The sequence below is a fragment of the Pongo pygmaeus genome, chromosome 7 (genome assembly GCF_028885625.2).
Source record: "Pongo pygmaeus isolate AG05252 chromosome 7, NHGRI_mPonPyg2-v2.0_pri, whole genome shotgun sequence".
NCBI classification, from domain to species: domain Eukaryota; kingdom Metazoa; phylum Chordata; class Mammalia; order Primates; family Hominidae; genus Pongo; species Pongo pygmaeus.
In genome coordinates this window covers 80,615,666-80,638,130 of record NC_072380.2, presented here as the reverse complement: position 1 = coordinate 80,638,130, position 22,465 = coordinate 80,615,666, and the positions used below count along the sequence as shown (strand labels likewise).

The following is a 22,465-nucleotide window of genomic DNA, read 5'->3' as shown; positions in this document are numbered from 1 at the left end:
CTGCTTCCATTTTTCTCTTATGCTTTTTGTTGTTCAGAAAACCTGGGCCTTTTGAGCTTTTTATCTTGTAAGTTTTCCACAGTCTGTATTTTCCCCTTCACATTCTTGTGATGTGGTTTGAAACGTTCCTCTGCTCCTTGTAATTTCCATAAACTGGTAGTTAGATCTGGATTAAAGTTTTCTGTTGTTTTTGTTTTTGCCAATACTACTTGAGAGAGAATGGTTATCGTTTCATCTGGAGGCACATAATGTCCCACTGATTCTTCAGTGATGTTGGCAGCATTGATAATTATTGCTAGATCCATTAATGTACTACCATTGCCAAATGGTAATTGTCTAATTTCATAATTCTACATTCATTTATATACTGGAATACTTCTGTAAAGAGAAATTTCCTGTCCTCAAATATTTGGCTACCTTTAAGTGTAATTTGTATAGGAAAAGCAGATCAAATGTTTGATTTTTTCCCTCTACTTTTACTAATTTTTTAAAATAAGAACTTGGTCCCCTAACATCCCCTGAAAATGATTAACGATGGCTTTTTTTTAAATGAACACGTGGATTTTAAAATATTTGCTATAACTCGCTATATTGGGGTTATTATTCTTACTCATCTTTAAATCCTCAACTCTTCCCAGTGGAAGATTACTTATGCTAACTCCGAGCTCTTTTGACAAAATCTTAGTGACCTTTGGTAGTGTTTTTGCCTTCTGGTACAAGATAGAGCTATTTCAGGCACTTTTTATATATTCCTTGCTCCAGACCTGGAATCAACCATTATTCTAAGGGACCTGATTCCTCTCAACGTGAAATGGTGAAACCCCATCTCTACTAAAAATACAAAAATTAGCCGGGCATGGTGGCATGCGCCTGTAATCCCAGCTATTCAGGAGGCTGAAGCAGGAGAATTACTTGAACCTGGGAGGCGGAGGTTACAGTGAGCTGAGATCATGTCACTGCACTCCAGCCTGGGAACAGAGCGAGACTCTGTCAAAAAACAAACAAACAATCAAACAAACAAAAAACATCCTTAAAGACGAGAATCTGGACACACACACACGGAGTACTAATTCTGTTGGGTTGGTAATAAGTGGATAAACTAAGAAATATCTTTTTTTTTGAAATGTCAAAATATTTACTTATTGAAGAAAGCAATATGACAACAAAATTGACTGATCTTTCCCTTCTACCCTTTGTACCTATGTGTATCTAGCAGAAAATTCTTAGCTCTGACTATGAGCATACAGAAACTTCCTATTGATGATTATATTCAAATGTTTATTTACTTTCCCCAGAATAAATTGGGGGACTGGCATTGTCTGGATTGATCACAGGACAGATACTCACAAAGCTCCATCTTGAGTTTCACGTTTATGAGCAGAAAATGGACACAGTGGCTAAAAGAAATTTTGTTGAGTGTGTAGATATGGCACCTATCACTAACATTATTAAAAAACAATGAAACTCATACCTATATCCAGGAAAATTCCCACTCTGTGCAACTGGGGACTCACCTCTAGAGAACAGGCAAAGGCATAGTGCTGGCAGCAAAGATCTTTCCTTTTCTGGAACCTACAGTCCAGAAGCCTTGTTCTGAAGAAAGTACAATGTCCCCCTGTTGATTCACAGATTCCTTACAAATGCCCACATCCCATACTTTGCTGGTGCCCACATCCACCTCCCAGTAACGGCGGCTGGAAGTGAAGCCAGGGCACCCAGGACACACAGTGCAGAGTTGAACCTCTCAGCTTGCTCCTTCCTATTCTGGCTGAAATTCCCAAATGGACACTACTTAGGTCTTCAGAAATGGTGAGATGGTTGTTGGCTGTGTCCACATCCAAGGTCATATCCACTTGAAACTTCTTCATCCTTGGGTTCATTGTTAGAATAGATTTCAGCTTGAGCTCTAGTTCCTTGATCATGGAAACCAGCGCCCTCAGCTTGAACTTGAGCTTGATGTTATTCTTAGGAGAGACCACAGAGCAGAAGGAGCACAGTAAACCTTCCCCATGGGGCTCCTTCTACAATGAACTGATGCATTGGAGGCAGCAGGCATATCCACATTTCAGTTGCACAGGTTCTTCAAGATCATTTGGACAGATGGGACATCTAATTATTTCTTTGAAGTGTTCAGCCATGGCAAATGTCTCTTATTCCCAAGCTTCTCCCCCTGCCTCCCTGTCCACAGTGGTTTGTGCAGACAGCTTAGATCGAGAAGTATCTATTTAAAAAAATTTTTTAATATAATTCAGACTTACAGAAAAGTTGCAAAAAGAAAAAAAAAATTCTGTATACCCTTCCCCTGATTTGCCCAAATGTTAATGGTTAATGTAGTAATGTCAACACTGTTGGTTCGTATTTTGCATTACTATTTTGGTTGACACTTTGCCTTACCATTTTTTTCTGTCTCATCTGTGTGTGTGTTGAGGGGTGGGTGTGTGTGTGTGTGGATGTGTGTGGGTGAGTGTTCTCTTCTTTACATATAAAACTTCCTCAGAACCACTGGAAAGTAAGTTGCAGATATGATGCTCCTTTGTCCCTAAACACTTTAGCGTATAGGACATTTTCTTATATGGTCAAAGTATAATAATACAATACTAATGCACCTACCTTGTTTAAATTTCCCCAATTATCGGAATACTGTTGTTCATAGTAAAAGAATATCCTGGATCCCACGTGGCATTCAACTGTCATTTTTAAAAATCTCCTTTAACCCGAAAGTTTTCAGGCTTTCTTTGATCTATGACCTTCATGTTTTTGAAAAGTATGGGCCAGTTATTTTTTAGAAGTCCCTCAACTGGTGTTTTCCAATGTTTCCTTATGATTATATTCAAGTATGCACTTTGGAAAGAATAACACAGAAGTGATATATTTCTGTTAGGCCATTTTTGTTACTATAAAGGTATACCTGAGTCTAGGTAATTTATTTTAAGAAGAGGTTTAATTGGCTCATGGTTCTGCAGGCTGTATAGGAACCATGGTGCTGGCATCTGCTTCTGGTGAAGTCTTCAGGAGTCATGGCTGAAGGCTATGCAGAGCCACCATTTCACATGGCCAGAGCGGGAGCAAGAGAGTGAGGAGGAAGGTCGCACATACTTTTAAACAACCAGATCTCACATGAACTAACTGAACAAGAATTAACATCACCAACGGAATGGTGCTAAACCGTTCATGAGGGATCCGCCCCCAATCCAATCACCTCCCACCAGGCCCCACCTCCAACATTGGGGATTACATTTCAACATGAGATTTGGAGGAGACAAACATCCTATATCAATATTCTTTTCATATCAAAAGACACATGATGTTGATTTTTCCTCTCACTGAAGGTATTAACCTTGATCACCTGGTTCAGGTGGTATCTTCCAGGTTTCTCCAGTGAAAAGTTGCTCTTTTTGTTAATTAATAAGTATGTTCTGGGGAATATCTTGGAATTCACCAAAATTTTACCTACAAATTTTAACATCCTTTGCTGACACCTGACTGCATCAACTACTATGACGGTTGCCAATTTGTGGCTTTCTAATTCCATCATTCCTTCTAAATTTATTTGTTGGTAGTGTACTATGCATCCTCCTTCACCTAATGTATGGATGTATGGCTGTATGTATATCAGTATGGACATATGGATTATTATTTTATTTAATGGGCTATAACACATTTCCATTATTATTTATTTTTATGATTGAATTTTCCCAGATTTTGCCAGGAGAAGCCCGGATAATCTGGCTCCTGTGTCCTTTTGACAAGTCCCATCATTATTTGAATGTATCTTTGCTTTCTGGCACTAAAAAATATTCCAACTATGCAGCCATATAAAAGAACAAAATCTTGTCCTTTGCAACAACATGGATGCAGCTGGAGGCCATTATCCTAAGCGAATTAATGCAGGAACAGATAACCAAATACCACATGTTCTCACTTATAAGTGGGAGCTAAGCATTAGCTTAGCTATGGCCCACATGGTCATAAAGATGGGAACAATAGACACTGGGGACTATTATTGTGGGGAGAGAGAGAGGCAAGGGCTGAAAAACTACTCATTGGATACTATGTTCACTACCTGGGTGATGGGATCTTTCATACCCCAAACCTCAGTTTCACGCAATACACTCATACAGCAAACCTGCACATGTACCCCCGAAGTTATTTTTAAAAAAAGATATTCCAGACTCAACTTGTACTTTCTTAGTACAGTCCCAGATTCAGCCATTTCTCCAAGGAGACTTGGTTCCTTTTAAAAGCAAATGCTATTTAGAAAACAATCTCTGGGCTGTAGTTGTGCTGACAGCCACTAGAATGTGCATTTCATTTTTTAAAAGAAAAAATAGTGGGTTCTTAATTATATTTCTGATTTGAAATCAGGATTATAATATTTTTACTTAAATTTATTGACCTTACATATATATATATATGTATATATATATGTGTATATATATATGTATATATATGTATAATATATGTGTATATATATATATATATATTTCTTTTCCCCATGCCAAAAATTCTAGTTCTTAAAGATACCAACATAATTACTTCTTCTGTATATCACGCAAAGTACACACAACAGTCTCATTATAATTATATCAGCACTATCATTAACAACACGATTACTAAAAACACTTTCAGACTGTGGTGCTGTTCTCCCTGTCCTTAGAGTACCTCCCACTAGAGACAATCAAATCACTGTTGATAATGGCTTAGAGTAATTCATCTCAGCATGTTCATGACAAAAAATTGAAATGCAGTTGTGCTCACTTGTTTCATTTTGTTTTGGATAATAATAAATTACTGTTTTAAGATTTAATATTTAAGTTGTTCCAAAGTCAAATATTCAAAATTCTAAAAGGGCAAGCTTCTATCCCTATCTTCTCCTATCTTTACCTTTCTTTATTTCTACCCCCATACCATCTCTTCTGCCATAGGCAACTTTTAAAAACAATTTGATGTGTGTGCATATGCATGTAGGTGTGTGTATTTTACAGGAGGGCAGGTTTTGCTATTGTTGTTTTAGTTTTCACAGAAGCAAATGTGGGCTGGGCACCGTGGCTCATGCCTGTAATCCCAGCACTTTGGGAGGCTGAGGCGGGTGGATCACCTGAGGTCGGGAGGTCGAGAGCAGCCTGACCAACATGGAGACACCCCATCTCTATTAAAAATACAAAATTAGCTGGGCATGGTGGTGCATGCCTGTAATCCCAGTTACACGGGAGGCCGAGGCAGGAAAATCGCTTGAACCCGGGAGGCGGAGGTTGCAGTGATCCAAGATCGCGCCATTCCACTCCAGCCTGGGCAACAAGAGCGAAACTCCCTTCCCCCCACACCCCCCCAAAAATAGAAGCAAATATGTATCTATATTTTCATTACACTTACTTAGATGAATGGTAGCATACTAAGAACACATTTCTCTCCCTTCCTTTTTTCATTTAGCAATATATTATCCCAGGGGTCATTCCTTAATACACAGAGATATCCTTTCATTTGTATAGCTGTATAGTACTGTCTTGTGTGGATATACTGTAATTATCCAGTATTTTTATTTTAATAGACATTTTGGTTTTTCTACTCTTTTGTTATTAAAATAGTATGACAAGGTACAGCCACACATATAGGTCTTTTTGTATTTTTGCCAGTGTGTCTTTGGAGTAGATTCATAGAAATAGGATCATTTCATCAAAGAATAATTGCACATACAATGTACTAGATATTGTAAAATTTCCCTGCATAGTGTTTGTAGCATTTTGCATTCCCACTAGCAATGTGTGAAATTGTCTGTGTTTCCAGTGCCTCACCAACAGAGTATCTGACAAATGGGGATTTTTGTTAATCTGCCAGGTAAGCAGTAATGTTTAATTTGCATTTATCTCATTTTGAGCAAAGCTGAGCATCTTTTTATATAGTTAAGAGGATTTTTTTTCTATAAATAACCTCCTTATATGGCTCATTTGGAATTTATATGGCTTATACGGAATTTAGGTCTTTTATTCTCTGTTTTTAGAAGCTCCCTACAATTAGAAATATTAACTTCTGTCTGTGATATAAACTGCAAATATTTTTCTTGGGTTGTCACTTTCCAAGTTTTATTTTTGAGAGACAAACATGGACCACATTTTTAAGACAAACATGGACCACAACCATGCTGAGAGAACTTAGAGCGAAGTTTACATGGCTATCTTTCTTAGTATTAGAAATTTTACCTGATAAACATCAAACATACGACCAACATAGCATATAAAGCAGCTCTACAGATATTTTCCTACTGCCCAAAATATCATATAATGCACATGTAGGTCACATGTGAGTAGGCAAGAGATTCTGGAACACAGAAGCAAGACAACAGGATCACGGCAATTTCAGTATGTTCTGCTTGTTACAGGAAATCCCCAGAACATTCTCCAATTACTGACCAAAAAAAGCAATAAAACTCAGATTTGTCTGCCTGGGGAGAAATAAACAGAAATAGAAAGTGAATAGCAAAACAAAGCTATCTGGTGAAAAGACATTCTCACTTGGAAGGAGTTAAGATTTTGCCCCTTCCATGGGTGTACTTAGTGAGGCAAGCGTCAAGCGGCCTGACAGCCCATGGCACACTGTCTACAGCTGATGTCAATGGTACACATACAGCCAGTGTGAAGCAACTTAAAAGAGGCCCTCCTTGAGCTTCCTAACTTTTTAGGAAGGCAAGATTACATAGCAATTAAGTAAATGGGTTTTGAAGGTAAATTTATGCTCAAATTTGAATTGTGCATTGTATTACCTCTCTCTTAAATTTGCTCAACTCACCAAACTCTCTGGGCTTTTCATTTTCTTATGTGTAAAATGGAGATCACGAGAGCTTTCTCACGGGGTTGTTGTGAGTATAAGTGAGAATGTGTCCTCAAAGCACTTAGCACACTGCCTGTCACACTACGTGCTTGATAAATACAGTCTTCATGAACTGCCTATTGAGTCTATTACATGGTCTCATATATATTTATCTTGCGTGGTAAAGCAATTTTTGTGAGCATGAACATTATACTATCTGAAGTCTATTTCTTAAGAGGAAAAATGTCTTCTTTTTAAGACATTATTCTGTCTTAACTCTCTCAACTACTTTATAAAAACAACCAGAGCTCTTAATGTAATAGAATAACAAAGAAAATGTCTTGTGGTAGGAAAACCAGCAAAAGGCCACAAAAGGCAGAACAATATAAACAGAAAAATAAACTTTTAGTAATTTCTGGCTAGTTATTTACCCAGTAATTATTTACCAAAAGCTCAGCGTAGGCTATACAATAGTACCCATTGTGGACAAAAAGTTTCTAGTAATAAACATAGCAATTATTAATTGAATAATTACTCTGCACTAGGCACAAAGATAGGAAATGTAATGACAGAACCAATTGCAAAGATTGAGAGTGTAGACTCTGGTCTGTTAAACTGTCTGGGTTTCAGTTCTAGCTCCTCCACTTACTATGTGACAAAGAGAAGTTTATAAAACTCCAAGTGCTTCTGTTATTCCATCTGTTAAACTGGTGAATAATAGCACCTGTCTCATAAATATGATATAATTGTTAAGAGCCATAGGCTCTGGAGCTAACTGGCTTTGATTTGTGCTCCACTTCTATTTTCTTTTTATGTGACTTCTGCTAAGTTTATTAACCTCTGGATCCCAATTTCCTCACCTGTCAAATGTGGATAATACTCCCTATTTCCCAAGATACTAGTAAATACTAAATGAGATAATGCAAGCAAATAATGTAGAATGCTATCTGGCATATAGTAAGTTCTCAATAAATATTAACTATGTTTATTAAGATAAAATGGCATAATCTATATAAAATGCTTAGTCCAAGGTCTAGAATTTAGTATGCACTAAATAGTACATTGTTATTATATATATATATATACATATATATATTATTGTTACATGTCTATTTAAAGTTTCAAGGACTAGAAACAGACTCACTACCACTCAACATGTAATAAGAGCTAAAGATAGCAGTATTTCTGATGAGTTATCTAAAAGATATACAGACTGCCTATTGCTCTAAATACTCTAAAATATACCCCACACTAAAGCCAGAACATCAGGGAGGACTATCCTGTACTTCACTATTGAGACCTCCAGTGGAATTGTTCTAACTGAAGTTTACTTTTGCTTTATGACATCTGCCTAGGTCAGTAGACATTATTCTAAGAGCTCCTGTGAATGTACTGATGTTATAAAGAATATATACATATACATGCACACAAATATACATATATATATTTTTTGAGATATATATATTGAGAGATATATATAAATTTTGAGATATATATATATATATTTTGAGATACATATAATATATATATATTTTGAGATGGAGTCTCACTCTGTCACCCAGGCTGGAGTGCAGTAGCGTGACCTCGGCTCACTGCAACCTCTGCCTCCTGTGTTCAAGGGGTTCTCCTGCCTCAGCCTCCCAAGTAGCTGGGATTACAAGTGCCCGCCACCATGCCCGACTCATTTTTTGTATTTTTAGTAGATACAGGGTTTCACCATGTTGGCCAAGCTGGTCTCGAACTCCTGACCTCAAGTGATCCACCTCCTCGGCCTCCCAAAGTGCTGGGATTACAGGCGTGAGTCACTGCACCCAGCCCAAAAGACTATATTTTTTAGTTACAGAAAAATCATAACATAAAATTCACCATCTTAACCATTTTTAGTGTACAGTTCAACTATGTTAAGTTTATTTATGTTGTTGTGCAGCCAATCTCTGTGCGAACCAATGTTGGGCAGACATCTTTCACCTTGCAAAATGAAACTCTACACTCATTAAACAATAACTTCCCATTTCCCCTTCCCCTCAGCTCATGACAACCACTGTTACACTGTTTCTGTAAATTGGATTACTCTAAATACTTCATATAAGTAGAATCATGCAGTATTTGTCTTTTTATGACTGGCTTATTTCACTTAGCATAAGTTCCTCAAGGTTCATCCATGTTGTAGTATGGGACACAATTACCTTCTTTTTGAAGGCTGAACACTATTCTGTTGTATGTATATACTGCATTTTGTTTATCCATTCATCTGTCAGTGAACATTGGGTTGCTTTCACCTCTTGGTCATTGTGAATAACGCTGCTATGAACATGGGTGTCCAATTATTTCCTATAGATCTTGCTCTTAATTCTTTTGGATATATACTTAGAAGTGGGATGGCTTCATAATATGGTATCTTAGTTCATTCCTGCTGCTATAACAAAATAACTTGAACTAGGTCATGTATAAATAACATAAATTTATTTGTTACAATTTTGGAAACTGGGAAGTCCAGATCAAGATGCTAGCAGATTCAGTGTCTGAATCTGAAGGTAAGAGCATGCTCTTTGTCTCTGAGTTGGTGCCATCTTGCTGCACGCTCACATGGTGGAGAGGAAGCAGAAAAACCAAACAGGTTTCCTCAAGCCCTTTCATAAAGGCACTAATCTCATTTATGAGAGTGGATCCCTCATGGCCTAATCGCCTCCTAATGACCCTGCTTCTTAATGCTGTTGCACTGGGGATTACATGTCAATATGAATTTTGGAAAGATACAAACATTCAAACCATAACAGATGGTATTTTATTTTTAATTTTTTAAGGAACTGCTATACTATTTTCCATAGTAGCTGCACCATTTTACATTCCCACAAACAGTGCACAAAGTCCCACTTTCTCCATATCCTCACAAACACTTGCTATTTTTTCATTTTGTTTGTTTGTTTTCTGATAGTGGCCATCCTAATGGGTCTCAGAGGGTATCTCATCGTGTTTTTTTCCCTCTGGTGATTAGTGATGTGGAGTATCTTTTCAGATGCTTGTTGGTCATCTGTACATCTTCTTTGGAGAAATGTCTACTCAAGTCCTTTGTCCATTTTTAATTGAGTAATTAGTTTTTGTTGTTGAGTTATAGGAGTTATTCATATATTCTGGATATTCACTTCTTATCAGATGTGTAATTTGTGAGTGTTGTGTCCTTTGATGCACGGAAGTGTAATGATATTTTGAGGGCATCAATGCCTACATTACACAGCATCTTTTTCAGCAGGAGGTTATAGTGATCCTCCATTCTCTTCCCTTTGAAATGCTTCCCCATATACTTCTTGGAAATATTTTATATTGTGGATATTTTAGTTTAAATTACTTTCCATGGGAAATTAATGTTAGTTTTAATAGTCACTAAAACCATCTACAATTTACAGGGAAGGTAACTAAATTTCAGCATCTGGAAGTAACCTCCTGAAGGCCATGTGGTTAGTAAATGGCAGGTGCCAAGATTCAATCCAAAGCCTTTCTGTGGATTTTTTCAGAATACTAGGCTACTTCTTGAAGCAGTGAACACAAACTGTGTCATTTGTGATGCAGTCACTGTGCTCGCTAAAGGATCTCGGCGGGTGAGCTCACTTTCTGCGGGGCTGACTAGGGAGGCTGGAACTTGAAGGAGGGATCACAGCCAGAGAAAGAAAAGGGAATGACGTGAACAAAAATGCGAAAGTAAATAAAACTATGACCTAGAAGTACTGTCTTCTGGCTACTTCACCCTATTTCTTGTTGAGTGCAATACAATTTGGATGGAAAAAAGAAGGAAATCAAGCATAAGAGATAGATGTGAGCCACAACATGGAGACTGTTAATTCTAGTTTTAGAAATTTGGACTTGAGCCTGGCATGGTGGCTCATGCACAAAATCCCTTGGGAGGCTGAGAAGGAAGGATTACATAAGGCCAGGAGTTTGAGACAAGCTTGAGCAACATAGTAAAACCCTGTCTCTAAAAAAATTAAAAAATTAGCCAGGCATGGTGGCACACGTTTGTAGTCCCAGCTACTCAAGAGGCTGAGGTGGGAGGGTCATTTGAGCCCAGGAGATCGAGATTGCAGTGAGCTATGATCGCAGCACTGCACACCAGCCTGGGTGATGAAGCGAGACCCTGTCTCTATTAAAAATAAAATATATAAAAGAAAAATGGCTAAAAAAAGAAATTTGGGCTTAATTTGGTAGATACCAGAGAGTCAAGAAAAAAATTTCAACAAGATTTTGCTTTAGGAAGAATCTTCTTGTGGCATGTCTTAGGTAGGTTTCCCTGGAATGAGATGCTGAGAAAGTGATTTATTGAGGAGTTCTCTCAAGTGAAACCTATAAAAGGATGAGCGAGCCAGGAGAAGACGAGGAAAGAAGCGTGTAAACACCCAACATTCATAGCAGCTGAAGGATAGGTCACACCGCCCTACTGGAGGGAAACTGGGCAGGCACCAATCATGTCTACTATGTGGCATTTTGAAGGGTGAATTGGAATCATGGGAGCTTGAAGAACCACATACAGATATAAAGGTACTACCATTTGAATTTGGATAGTGGCAGTGTGGGCAGAATGATGACTTCCCAGAGACGTTCATGTCCTGATACCCGAAACCTGTGAATATGTTCCATTACAAATGAATGAATATTTACATTTCTATATGTAATTAGTTACATAATTACATTTGTATAAATATGCAAAGGGACTTTGCGTGATTAAGATTAAAGATCTTGAGATGAAGAGATTATCTGCATTAGCCAGGTGGCCTCAACCTAACATGATTCCATAAATAGGGAGAGTTGTTCCTGGCTGAAGTTAGAGACAGAAGAGATGTTGCTGGTTTTAAAGGCATAACAAGGGGGCCATGCACTAAAGGAATACAGGCAGCCCTAGAAGCTGGAAAAGATGAGGAAACAGATTTCCCCTGGAATGGAAGGAAGGCAGCCCTGATCACACCTTGACTTTGTTTAGCTCAGGGAAACTCATGTTCAACTTTGAGACTACGGAGCTGTAAGATAATAAATTTGTGTTGTTTTGAGGTGTCACAGCAGCAATAGAAAGCCAATACAGTAGTCATAGAAGAGAAAGAAAAAGGTTAGTGACTAAGGAATTGATAGAATTCCCACAACTTAAAAAAAAAAGCTTAAAAAATAACAACCTCTGTTTCACTTTATTTATTTATTTTATATAGAATGAATGATTCTTTTTACCTTTCTCAGAGTTCACAAAGTAATGTAAAAGGCCATGAAAAAAATGATTTCAATGAAATTATAACTGAATTAGAAAATGATGGTTAAAAAATTCCATATTTTATAAAGGTTGGGAAAAACATATATTTAGTGAATTCCCAAAATTGTTAAGGGAAGAGTAAAAGGAAGAAGCTGTATTTACTATTACATTAAAGACATAGGTACCAGGTGAATACTAACTGCAAACCATTCCAATTGGCTGTTTTTCAGTGGCTGCCTCCCTAAGATTAACTTTTTCTTATTCAGGAAAATTCAGGACTGTGAGCTTCATGGTCACCAGAGGGTGCTATGGGACAGGCTCTCCCGCTCCTCCAAGGGTGACTGCCAGACAGGCAAAGAATGGTGGCAATGGCTCTGGAAGCCTGTGACTCCTTTCTGTTATCTGGCACTCCAAAAATCAGATGCGAAAGTGGGGTCGATTTTTTTTTTTTTTGCACTGAAATGTTTTTTTTTTAAATGAAAAGTTATTTATGACAACTTTTGGCATCTTCCTCAATAAAAATGAAAAATAATAAATGTGCAATAAAATTCAGCAGTTTCCACAAAGTCTTCAAAAAATAGGAATATGAGGTAAGTAAATGAAAATCAGCAGTGTCATACAATTTAGTTAAATGGATATTCCCCTGAGCTAGTGCTGGGAAGAGAGAGGGTGTGAAGGAGAAGGCCATGTCCTGAGGCTAACACTTAACTGGGTGTCAGGGCATCCATAATTTATCCTGTGAGGGTTGTATCTGTTTCAGTTCCAAGAACAGTTAAAATTCTTTAGCTCATCAACAAAGGTGTGGACACCAAAGCCGCTGCAAGTCAGAGCTCCGAAAAAAAGAGAAGGACAAGAGCCAAGCACAGTAACAACCGCATACAAGCTAATTTATGGCTCAGGCAGCCAAGGTTTTGCAGAATGTATTAGAAGGAGCAAATGAACCTAGAAATGGTGATGGTTATATCTTTGTACTTAAAATGAACATACACCATAACTGCAAGAGGAGGAATTATTACATTTCTGCAAACTGTAAGGAAACTCATGGCATAAGAAGGAGACCAGCTGGGGTGAGACAATGACAGGCACACAGAGGGGGACTAGAAAAGCAGAACAAGGCCGGAAAGCCATGCCTACCACTTATGCACTTGCCACTGAGTAACACGGAGTTCTGCCTGGAGTCGGTACACATGACGATGAAACTAATTCTAAAATATTGTGATGGTTTGTTTATTAAAGGAAATAGACATTTAAGAATATATTCATAAATTATATATTTTTTTAGTGAGTCAGAAATACATTCTTCTGGTACAAAGTCCAAAAGGTGTTGTATTATATTCGGACTAGAATACTAGCTTTATGGTTTTTGTAAAAATAATACAATTATTACAGAGTAGCCTATTGTTTTAAAATGTCAGGATTTATGATACCATTTTTTGTAGAGGTTGAGCATCCCTAATTTGAAAATCTGAAATGCTCCAAAATCTGAAACTTTTTGAGCATCGACATGATGTCACAAGTAGAGCATTTTATATTTGACCTCGTGTGATGAGTCACAGTGAAAACCCAGTCAAGACTTTGTTTCATGCACAAAATTACTAAGAATATTGAATAACACTATCTCCAGGTGATGTGTATAAGATGTATATGAAACACAAATGTATTTTGTTTTAGACTTTGGTCCCAGCCCCATGATATCTCTTTGGGTATATATGAGTGTTCCAAAATCCAAAAAACCACCTGAAATTCAAAACACTTCTTGCCCCAAGTATTTTGGATAAGGTGTATGCAACCTGTACAATACTTTCTATCATTTTTTATTTATGTATCTAGCCCCCAAGCCAAATTTCAATATATTTTCTGTCTCAAAAGATATCTAGAGCAGTGTTCACCAAATATTGATGATGGCTATTTCTACGTGCTCCTCTCTTTCCAGCTACACATCTGATGTTAGAGATTTTTCAGGCAAAACAACATATCACAACAGATTGAATGCAGAAGCAGATATAAAAATGTAGCAGTTTTTAATTAAGCCATACATTAAAGAGATTTTCAAAATGTAAACAATGCAACTTTCTTACTAATACCTTGTTTTAGAAAATAAAAGTATTTTTCCTAAAACTGTTATTTGTGTTAAGGTAATGGTTTAATCACTGCTATTTAAAAAAAAACATAAATTTGTTATCAGTTCAAATTTTTAACGTTTAGATATCTAATATCAATATATTAACAACACAAGAATCTAATATTGATAGACATAATCTATATAAATCAAGGCTCTTTGGGGTCCTCTCCAATTTTTAACAATGTAAAGGGCTTTTGAGACTAGAAAAATGAGAATATGTTTAGTCATAAATCAAATCTCTCTCATAAGCAACAACTCACATAAACATGTTTAAAAGGCAATTCAAAATAAATAATCTAAATGAGAACTCTTGATGTATCCAAACCTGACAAATTTGATTTTTTCCTAGTCTTTCTAATTTTAGTAAGTAGTACCACAATTGACCTAGTTGCTCATCTCCCAAACCTAGCAATCCATCATTGACTGATTTGTTCTGCAATTCCCCACATCCAATCCATTAGCAAGTTCCAGTGACACAACTATAGAAATATTTTCCTAATCACACCACTTCTCACCACCATCATAACTACTACCCCACTTCAAAGCACCATCACAGTCTCTTGGCATCTTGGAAAATTAAAATAAACAAACAAAAAGCTTTATTGGTAAGGTTTCCAAAGAGGAGCTATCAAAAAATACAATGTTTTCCATATCATTATCATTTAGATACAAGTGGAATAAAATAATTTACATAATATATAGTGTTATGAGTTTTTATTTTGCAATATAGTGATTCAGTGATTATAGTGATTCCATTTTCTCTAACCAAATTCTAAAGGCCTTGACTCAAAAGAGTAGGTGATATATATTTAATGATATATTTAATGGAATAGCTTTCATAAAACAATATGCATATAACTTTCAAAGTTTTAAAATGTTAGCACCAAATAAATTATATTTGAACATTTTATATGTTTCAGAAAATTTATTTATATTGAGATAGTGGAATAAAAGGTAAGTTCTACATTTTCCTTTCACCGGATGTATAGTTCAACTTACCTTATCGAGTTCATCTGAAATTGCAATACCTGGGATTTAAAAGAGATTTATAAAAAAAAGTTTTAGAAGCAATCTTCAGTAACCTAATGTTCAAAACAAACTTTCTATTTGTAAAAGTAGTGCATTTCCTATTCTATTTGTTTTCTTTTTATTAGTGCTTCAAAATAATGTGACACATCCTTTTTACCAATGAAAACAAATTAGGAATTTAAGTCAATTATGACAGCCATGAACTGCTGAAGCAATGCAAATGATGCAACAAAAACAAAGCAGCGCCATATTCCTTGTAGGTGGTTAAAGGTAGAACAAACTTGCGAATGTGATTGTAGAGATATCATTTTTATGTTATGATGACAATAAAGTATAACTTAGCCTGTTACTATTTTGCTCCTTGTTAAGAATTTAGATTCCCAGAATAATTAGATATTAAGGCAGAATGGTGGTCCAAGATGACTTATTCTAATGTCTTTAGTTCGTGGATGAGGAAATAGATGAGAAAGTTTAAGGAATTTTCCCACAGTCCCTCAGATTGACAGCTCCTTGAGCCAATGCATAAATGATTCCTCCTCACAAGTTCCTTCCCCACCATCCACATATTTCTCACTGCACATCAGTATAATTTCTGTCTTTATCCTTTCTCCAAAACTATTCTAAGTCAGCAATGTAAAAAGTTTAGTCCTTAATTTATTTCTCTGTGATGATACACTATCAATTCCACTTTATTGAAATGCTATCCTCTCTTTTCTGTTCTCCTTTGTCTCCTTCACAGGAATTCCCTTTTTTGCAGGGATAGGGGTGCTTTCCTGAAATGGCAAGGGCTCTTTGCTGAGCTGTCTTTTCTTCTCATTTGATATGCTTCTCTTGATAATCTACCCCATACCTTTGATATTTTTATTTCTCTATATTGCACAACTTTACTGCCTGCACAGACTTTCTTCCTGAGCTAATTGTTGAATTCTTGTGGGCATTCCATTCTCAACTTGTCAGACTAAAGACATCATCCTCCCCAACTCACACTGCATTTTATTCTTTTGAACAATGGGGCTGAACTTCAGCACTGTGGCAGGGCGCTGGAGCAGGTGTGGCCAGCTCTCAGATTCAGGGCACAGAGCAAAGGGGGGTTGGTGTCAAACCCCAGTAGAGAATGAGCCAAGAGATAAGGAAAGGTCTAAAGTTTGAAGCCCAGGAGAACTTGGAGAAAATAAGAACAGGAATTGAAGCTGAAGTTCAGCAGGCTACAAAGAACAAGAAAGAATGAGCTGGGTTGGAAAAAAGAACCTGAAAACAGCCTCAGGATAATGAACCTGAGTAGAAAGAGCGTGTTACAGGGTTCAGATCCCCTGCCTGCCTCGGGTATAGATGTGGAGGGTGTAAATGATATTTCATTAGTTCTTATATCATCTCCCACACCACTAACCTAATGAATCAATTATACACAAAGCTGAAAAAGTACGCACAACTTCATCTCAGTAAATGGCACCATTGTAGATCCCCTTGTAGATGACACTAGAAACACAGGTACATTTGGGGCTTATTCTTCAATATTTTATAAAATTCTTTTTTTTTTTGGTAGAAGTCATTGGTAACTAAGAATTTTTATGTGTCACACATTAAAAGACAGTCTAACTACCATTTCAGGGATTTGGGGTGACCAAAGCTTAACAATTATTCAAGGACTTGCTGTATTATGAAGGTAGTGCCTTCAAACAGTTAAAGGACAAAAAGCTTTAAGGAGGGCTAGCATTGGAGCTGGGCTGTATCACTGCTGAGTGAAGCGTGATGGAGAACTCAGATATGATGGCACCACAGTCAAGGGGAAGACGTGAGACTAAGAGTTCTCAGAGCGCAATTATAAACATTTGTGAAGACCTAACATAAATCATACATTTGTGGAATTTTTGGGCTTAAAAAATGTAGAGAATTACAAATGGTCATTTAGAATAACTCAGATTTTAAGAAAAGATAGGACATTTATGGGATACTAAATGGCTTATGTCACAGTCTATAGATTTAAAATACATTATTACAATTTATAAAAATCCAAACATGTCTTTTAAATGCTTATATTTACATGTAATATAATTCTACAAAAAAAGTTCCTTTCCAATATGAATTCAAGATTAAGACTGAATATCTTAAATATAAAATTTTAAAGGGCTTAGTCTATTTTAAAAGAGAGAGCATAGATAATACGAAACAAAATTGTTTCTCACCCAAAGTCATAAAGCTTAGATATCTGAAATTCAATAATCCATAATTCAATTATTTGGGATTTTTTAAACTCTCTTAACTTCTTGATTTATTTTTATATTTATTTATTTATTTATTTATTTAGAGACAGAGTCTTGCCTTGTCTCCTAGGCTGGAGTGCAATGGCTGGATCTTGGCTCACTGCAACCCCCACCTCCCGGGTTCAAACGATTCTCCTGCCTCAGCCTCCCGAGTAGCTGGGATTACAGGCACCCGCCACCACGCCCAGCTAATTTTTGTATTTTTAGTAGAGACGGGGTTTCACCATGTTGACTAGGCTGGTCTCAAACTTCTGACCTCGTGATCCGCCTGCCTCAGCCTCCCAAAGTGCTGGGATTATAGGGGTGAATCACTGCACCCGGCCCGATCTCTTGATTTTTTTTTAACTTCCTGCATCATGCTCTCAGGCCTACAAAAAGAGTTTTCTCATTTAACTTTTGGAAAGCTACCAGTTGATCTTTAAGTTTCTTTTATGCCTCATATTTATGAGTCCATTATTCATAAAGATAGCAGCAATATATCACTTTTCCAGAAAGAAGAAAGAACTGGCAAGTAAGTAAAAAAGCCCTGTGAATAGTCAAAATGTGTGTCACACAGAACTGGCACATTACTCATGGGCTACCTCCTCTCAATTTCAGCAAACATATGAGCTGTTTTTCAGGGCTGTAAAATTTTAGCAGTTGAAAATAGAGATGAAGAGAAACATTGCTTTGAAGATGTATTTCAGTACTAAGAAGTAATGGACCCCAGAATAAAACTCAAACTAGCTAAATGGAAAACTTGGTTTGGAGAAAGAATTATGCCTTTAATTATGCCAACTCTCTGGTCTGACCATATTTTGTTCAAACACTTATTATCATATTTTCTTAAAATTTACATATTTTGATGATTTGCCTGAGAAATTATCCAAATAAATCTCCACTCTATTATCCATAATTCTTTCAGCTTTCTATTATCAATGTCAAATTGCCTAGGGCATTTTTTTAAACTTCTTGTTATTTCATTTTTAATCAAAGCTTAAACAGATTAAAAGCAGATGAAAGAATTTTGATGAAATGCTTCACAGAGGCATGAAGCTCTAATGGGAACCATTTATACTGAATAGCCAGGATATCTCTCCCAGTGTCTAGCAGAACATCCACAGCTATTCCCTGAGAAGAGATTAACAACTTTTAGGCATTTTATTAACTTTTAAAAGGTATCATATTTTAAATTGAGATTCTTTTTTAAGTTTATGAAGACTGGGGATCTTCAGAAAACAGAAAATATGCAAGAGAAAATGAAGTGGGTTGCTAAGATATGTTGTAAGAAAGAAAAGCCCAGGACTTGAGGGTAGAACTCTTAATGAGCACTGGAACACATGGTCCTCGTAAAAGTCAAACTAGAGCTTAAAGGAAATATCTTATCAGGGTGATATAGTTTGGATTTGTGTCCTGCCCAAATCTCATGTTGAATTGTAATCCCCAATGTTAGAGGTGAGGGCTGGTGGGAGGTGACTGGATCATGGGGGTGGATTTCTCATGAATGGTCCAGCACCATGTCTTTGCTGCTGCTCTCACAATAGTGAGTGAGTTCTCAAATGATGTGGTCCTTTGAAAATGTATAGAAAATGTATAGAAAATGTGTAGCACCTTCCCCAACCTTGCTCTTGCTTTTGCTTTCGCCATTTGACTGCTAGTTCCTGCTTGGCCTTGCACCATGATTTTAAGCCTCCAGAGGCTTCCCCAAAGGCAGATGCCGGTGTTATGCTTCCTGTACAGCCTGCAAAACCATGAGCCAATTAAACCTCCTTTCTTATAAATTACTCAGACTCAGGTATTTCTTCATAGCAATGCAAGAATGGCCCAATACACAAAGTAACCATTGCTTAGTGTAGCAATAATGTCCAGCTGTAGGAGTGAGCTGCCTGGAAGTGAAGGGAAAAATTAGTTCTTTCAGAAACTGAGCTTCTCTTCTGGATAAAGAAGCAGTGGCTCCCACAGGCATGTCAGAGGTAGACATGAATCAGGTAGAACTTTCTGATTCACTGTGGAGCAAACCTATCTAGATGGCCTCCATTTGCATCATTTAATTTATAGGCCTTTCCATTTATTCTCAACTCCAAAGAGGTCTCACTGTGCACAGGCTAAAGCAACTCCATCTTTGATGCTAATCTGCCATGTTGACTTCTGATCAACCCAGTTCTGGGAATGCCTCTAAGATTTCTCATTTATCTATTATTCCTTATTTAAGAGCAGGTACTTACCATAAATCCTGCCATTAGGTCAAAACAACCTTGATGCTATCATACGTCAGTTATCCTACATATCCCTTCTAAATCATGTACGCCCTTTCCCTATGATATATAAGCCCTGGGTCTGGAAGATAATGGTGCAGGGAGTCACCTTGACTTGCAACCTCCCCGGACACACACGGCTTCTGTTCATTAGTCCCTATTAAATGTTTCTTTCTAAATTCAACTTGCAGTCTCTTTCTTCAGCCTTTCAGCTTCCTCAGACTTTTGGGGGTACATTTGCATAAACTAGCACAGCACAAAACACATTAGTATCGGAAACTTATTTGAAAACACAGTTCTCATATTCTCATATGTGAGTTGCCTTCTATAAGGGAAATAAGAGCAATAGGTTCCTTCCAGACTTCCATCTTTCTAGGCATCTGCTCAGCCACAGAGTTAGAATTAGGTTGTAGTTATAGGAAATGGAAGTAGCAACTTTTCAAAATTCTCTACACCTTAGTGTAATTCATTTCACAAAAGTAGGTTCGATTCATATAATATAAAATAGTACTATTTCTCCAAAATCTACTTCCCTATTGGAAAAAAATGCCAATTGTATTATAATGTAGAAAATTAGACTCCCCAATTCTTTCTTTTTTTAAGCCTTTTTTCAACTGTGAAATAAAATTCAATACAAAAATAGAGCATATAACTTGGACATATTAGTTTTATGCTAGAGCTGGCCCATACTGGCTTGTGAAAACCAACTTCCCACATTCCTTCCCAACACTTCATTCAGTAATGTCACATAGGTAGCTTGAAATTAGCCATAGTGGGAATATTTACACCATGGAAATTGACAAATGCTGAAAATCAGGGCTTATTTTCAGAGTTAGCTTACTGGCATGCCATGGAGTATAAAGAGTAATGTTAAAGCAAATACCTGTGTAAGTAAAACTTTTATCAATAAATGGGTGATCAACAACCTCTGACAGTTAGTCAACTAAAACACCCTTTAGACTGGGCACAGTGGCTCATACCTGTAATCTTAACACTTTGGGAAGCTGAGGTGGGAGGATCACTTGAACTCAGGAGTTTGAGACCAGCCTAGGCAACATAGTGAGACCTTGTTTCTACTTATATTTTAAAATAAATTTTAAAAAACACCCTTTATATAGACTGCTAATTGCTTTTAGAGCAAAGAGCATTCCTGCTAGAAGTTGAGGAATTCAATCCTCAATTGGTGTATTAGTTTGTTTTCATATGGCTGATAAAGACATACCTGAAACTGGGAACAAAAAGAGGTTTAATTGGACTTACAGTTCCACATGCCTGGGGAGGCCCCAGAATCATGGTGGGAGACAAAAGGCACTTCTTAGAAGGCAGAGGCAAGAGGAAATGAGAAAGAAGCAAAAACAGAAACCCCTGATAAACCTATTAGATCTCATGAGACTTATTCACTAGCATGAGAATAGCACAGGATAATCTGGTCCCCATGATTCAATTACCTTCCCCTGGGTTCCTCCCACAACACGTGGGAATTCTGGAAGATACAATTCAAGTTGAGATTTGGGTGAGGATACAGCCAATACATATCATTCCTTCCCTGGCCCCTCCAAATCTCATGTCCTCACATTTCAAAACAAATCATGCCTTCCCAACAGTACCCCAAAATCTTAACTCATTTCAGCATTAACCCAAAAGTCCACAGTCCAAAGTCTTATCTGAGACAAGGCAAGTCCCTTCTACATATGAGCTTGTAAAATCAAAAGCAAGCTAGTTACTTCTTAGACACAATGGGGGTACAGGTATTGGGGTATAGGTATTGGTTAAATACAGCCATTCCAAAAGGGAGAAATTGGCCAAAACAAAGGGCTTACAAGGTCCATGCAAGTCCAAAATCCAGCAGGGCAGTCAAATTTTAAAGCTCCAAAATGATCTCCTTTAACTCCAGGTCTCATATCCAGTTCACGCTGATGCAAGAGGTGGGTGCACACAGTCTTAGGCAGCCCTGCCCTTGTGGCTTTGCAGGGTATGCCTCTCTCCTGGCTGCTGCCATGGGCTGGCTTTGAGTGTCTGTGGCTTTTCCAGGCACACGGTGCAAGCTGTTGGTGGATCTACCATTCTGGGGTCTGGAGGATGGTGGCCCTCTTCTCACAGCTCCACTAGGTGGTGCCCCAGTAGGGACTCAGTGTGGGGGCTCTGACCCCACATTTGCCTTCCACATTGCCCTAGCAGAGGTTCTCCATGAGGGCCCCGCCACCGAAGCAATCTTTGTCTGGGCATCCAGGCATTTCCATGCATCCTCTAAAATCTAGGCAGAGGTTCCCAAACCTCAGTTCTTGACTTCTGTACACTTGCAGGCTCAACACCACATGAAAGCTGCCAAGGCTTGGGGCTTATACCCTCTGAAGCCACAGCCCACATTGTACATTGGCCCCTTTCAGCTACGGCTGGGACACAGGGCACCCTGTGCACACAACACAGGGACCCTGGACCTGGCCCACGAAATTACATTTTCCTCCTGGACCTCTGGGCCTGTGATGGGAGGGGCTGTCATGAAAGTCTCCGACATGGCCTGGAGACAGTTTGCCCATGGTCTTGGGGATTAACATTAGGCTCCTGGCTACTTATGCAAATTTCTACAGCCGGCTTGAATGTCTCCCCAGAAAATGGGTTTTTCTTTTCTATTGCAAAGTCAGGCTGCAAATTTTCCAAACTTTTATGCTCTGCTCCCCTTATAAAACAGAATGCCTTTAACAGTACCCAAGTCACCTCTTGAATGCTTTGCTGCTTAGAAATTTCTTCTGCCAGATACACTAAATCATCTTTCTCAAGTTCAAAGTTC

The 22,465-nt window shown here is 37.7% G+C and overlaps 1 protein-coding gene and 1 pseudogene across 8 annotated transcripts in view; both read right to left on the bottom strand.

Annotated features, from left to right (window-relative positions):
* The window catches only part of C7H8orf34 (chromosome 7 C8orf34 homolog), a 542,145-nt gene that overhangs the window by 375,300 nt on the left and 144,380 nt on the right, over positions 1-22,465 (bottom strand). For all 8 annotated transcript variants that reach the window (XM_054499542.2, XM_063668844.1, XM_054499543.2 and 5 more), the window contains one exon: positions 15,153-15,181. In XM_054499542.2, coding sequence (XP_054355517.2) covers positions 15,153-15,181 — 29 coding nt within the window. The remainder of the gene's footprint in view (positions 1-15,152; positions 15,182-22,465) is intronic.
* LOC129043044 (ret finger protein-like 4A) lies at positions 1,279-2,138 on the bottom strand (annotated as a pseudogene).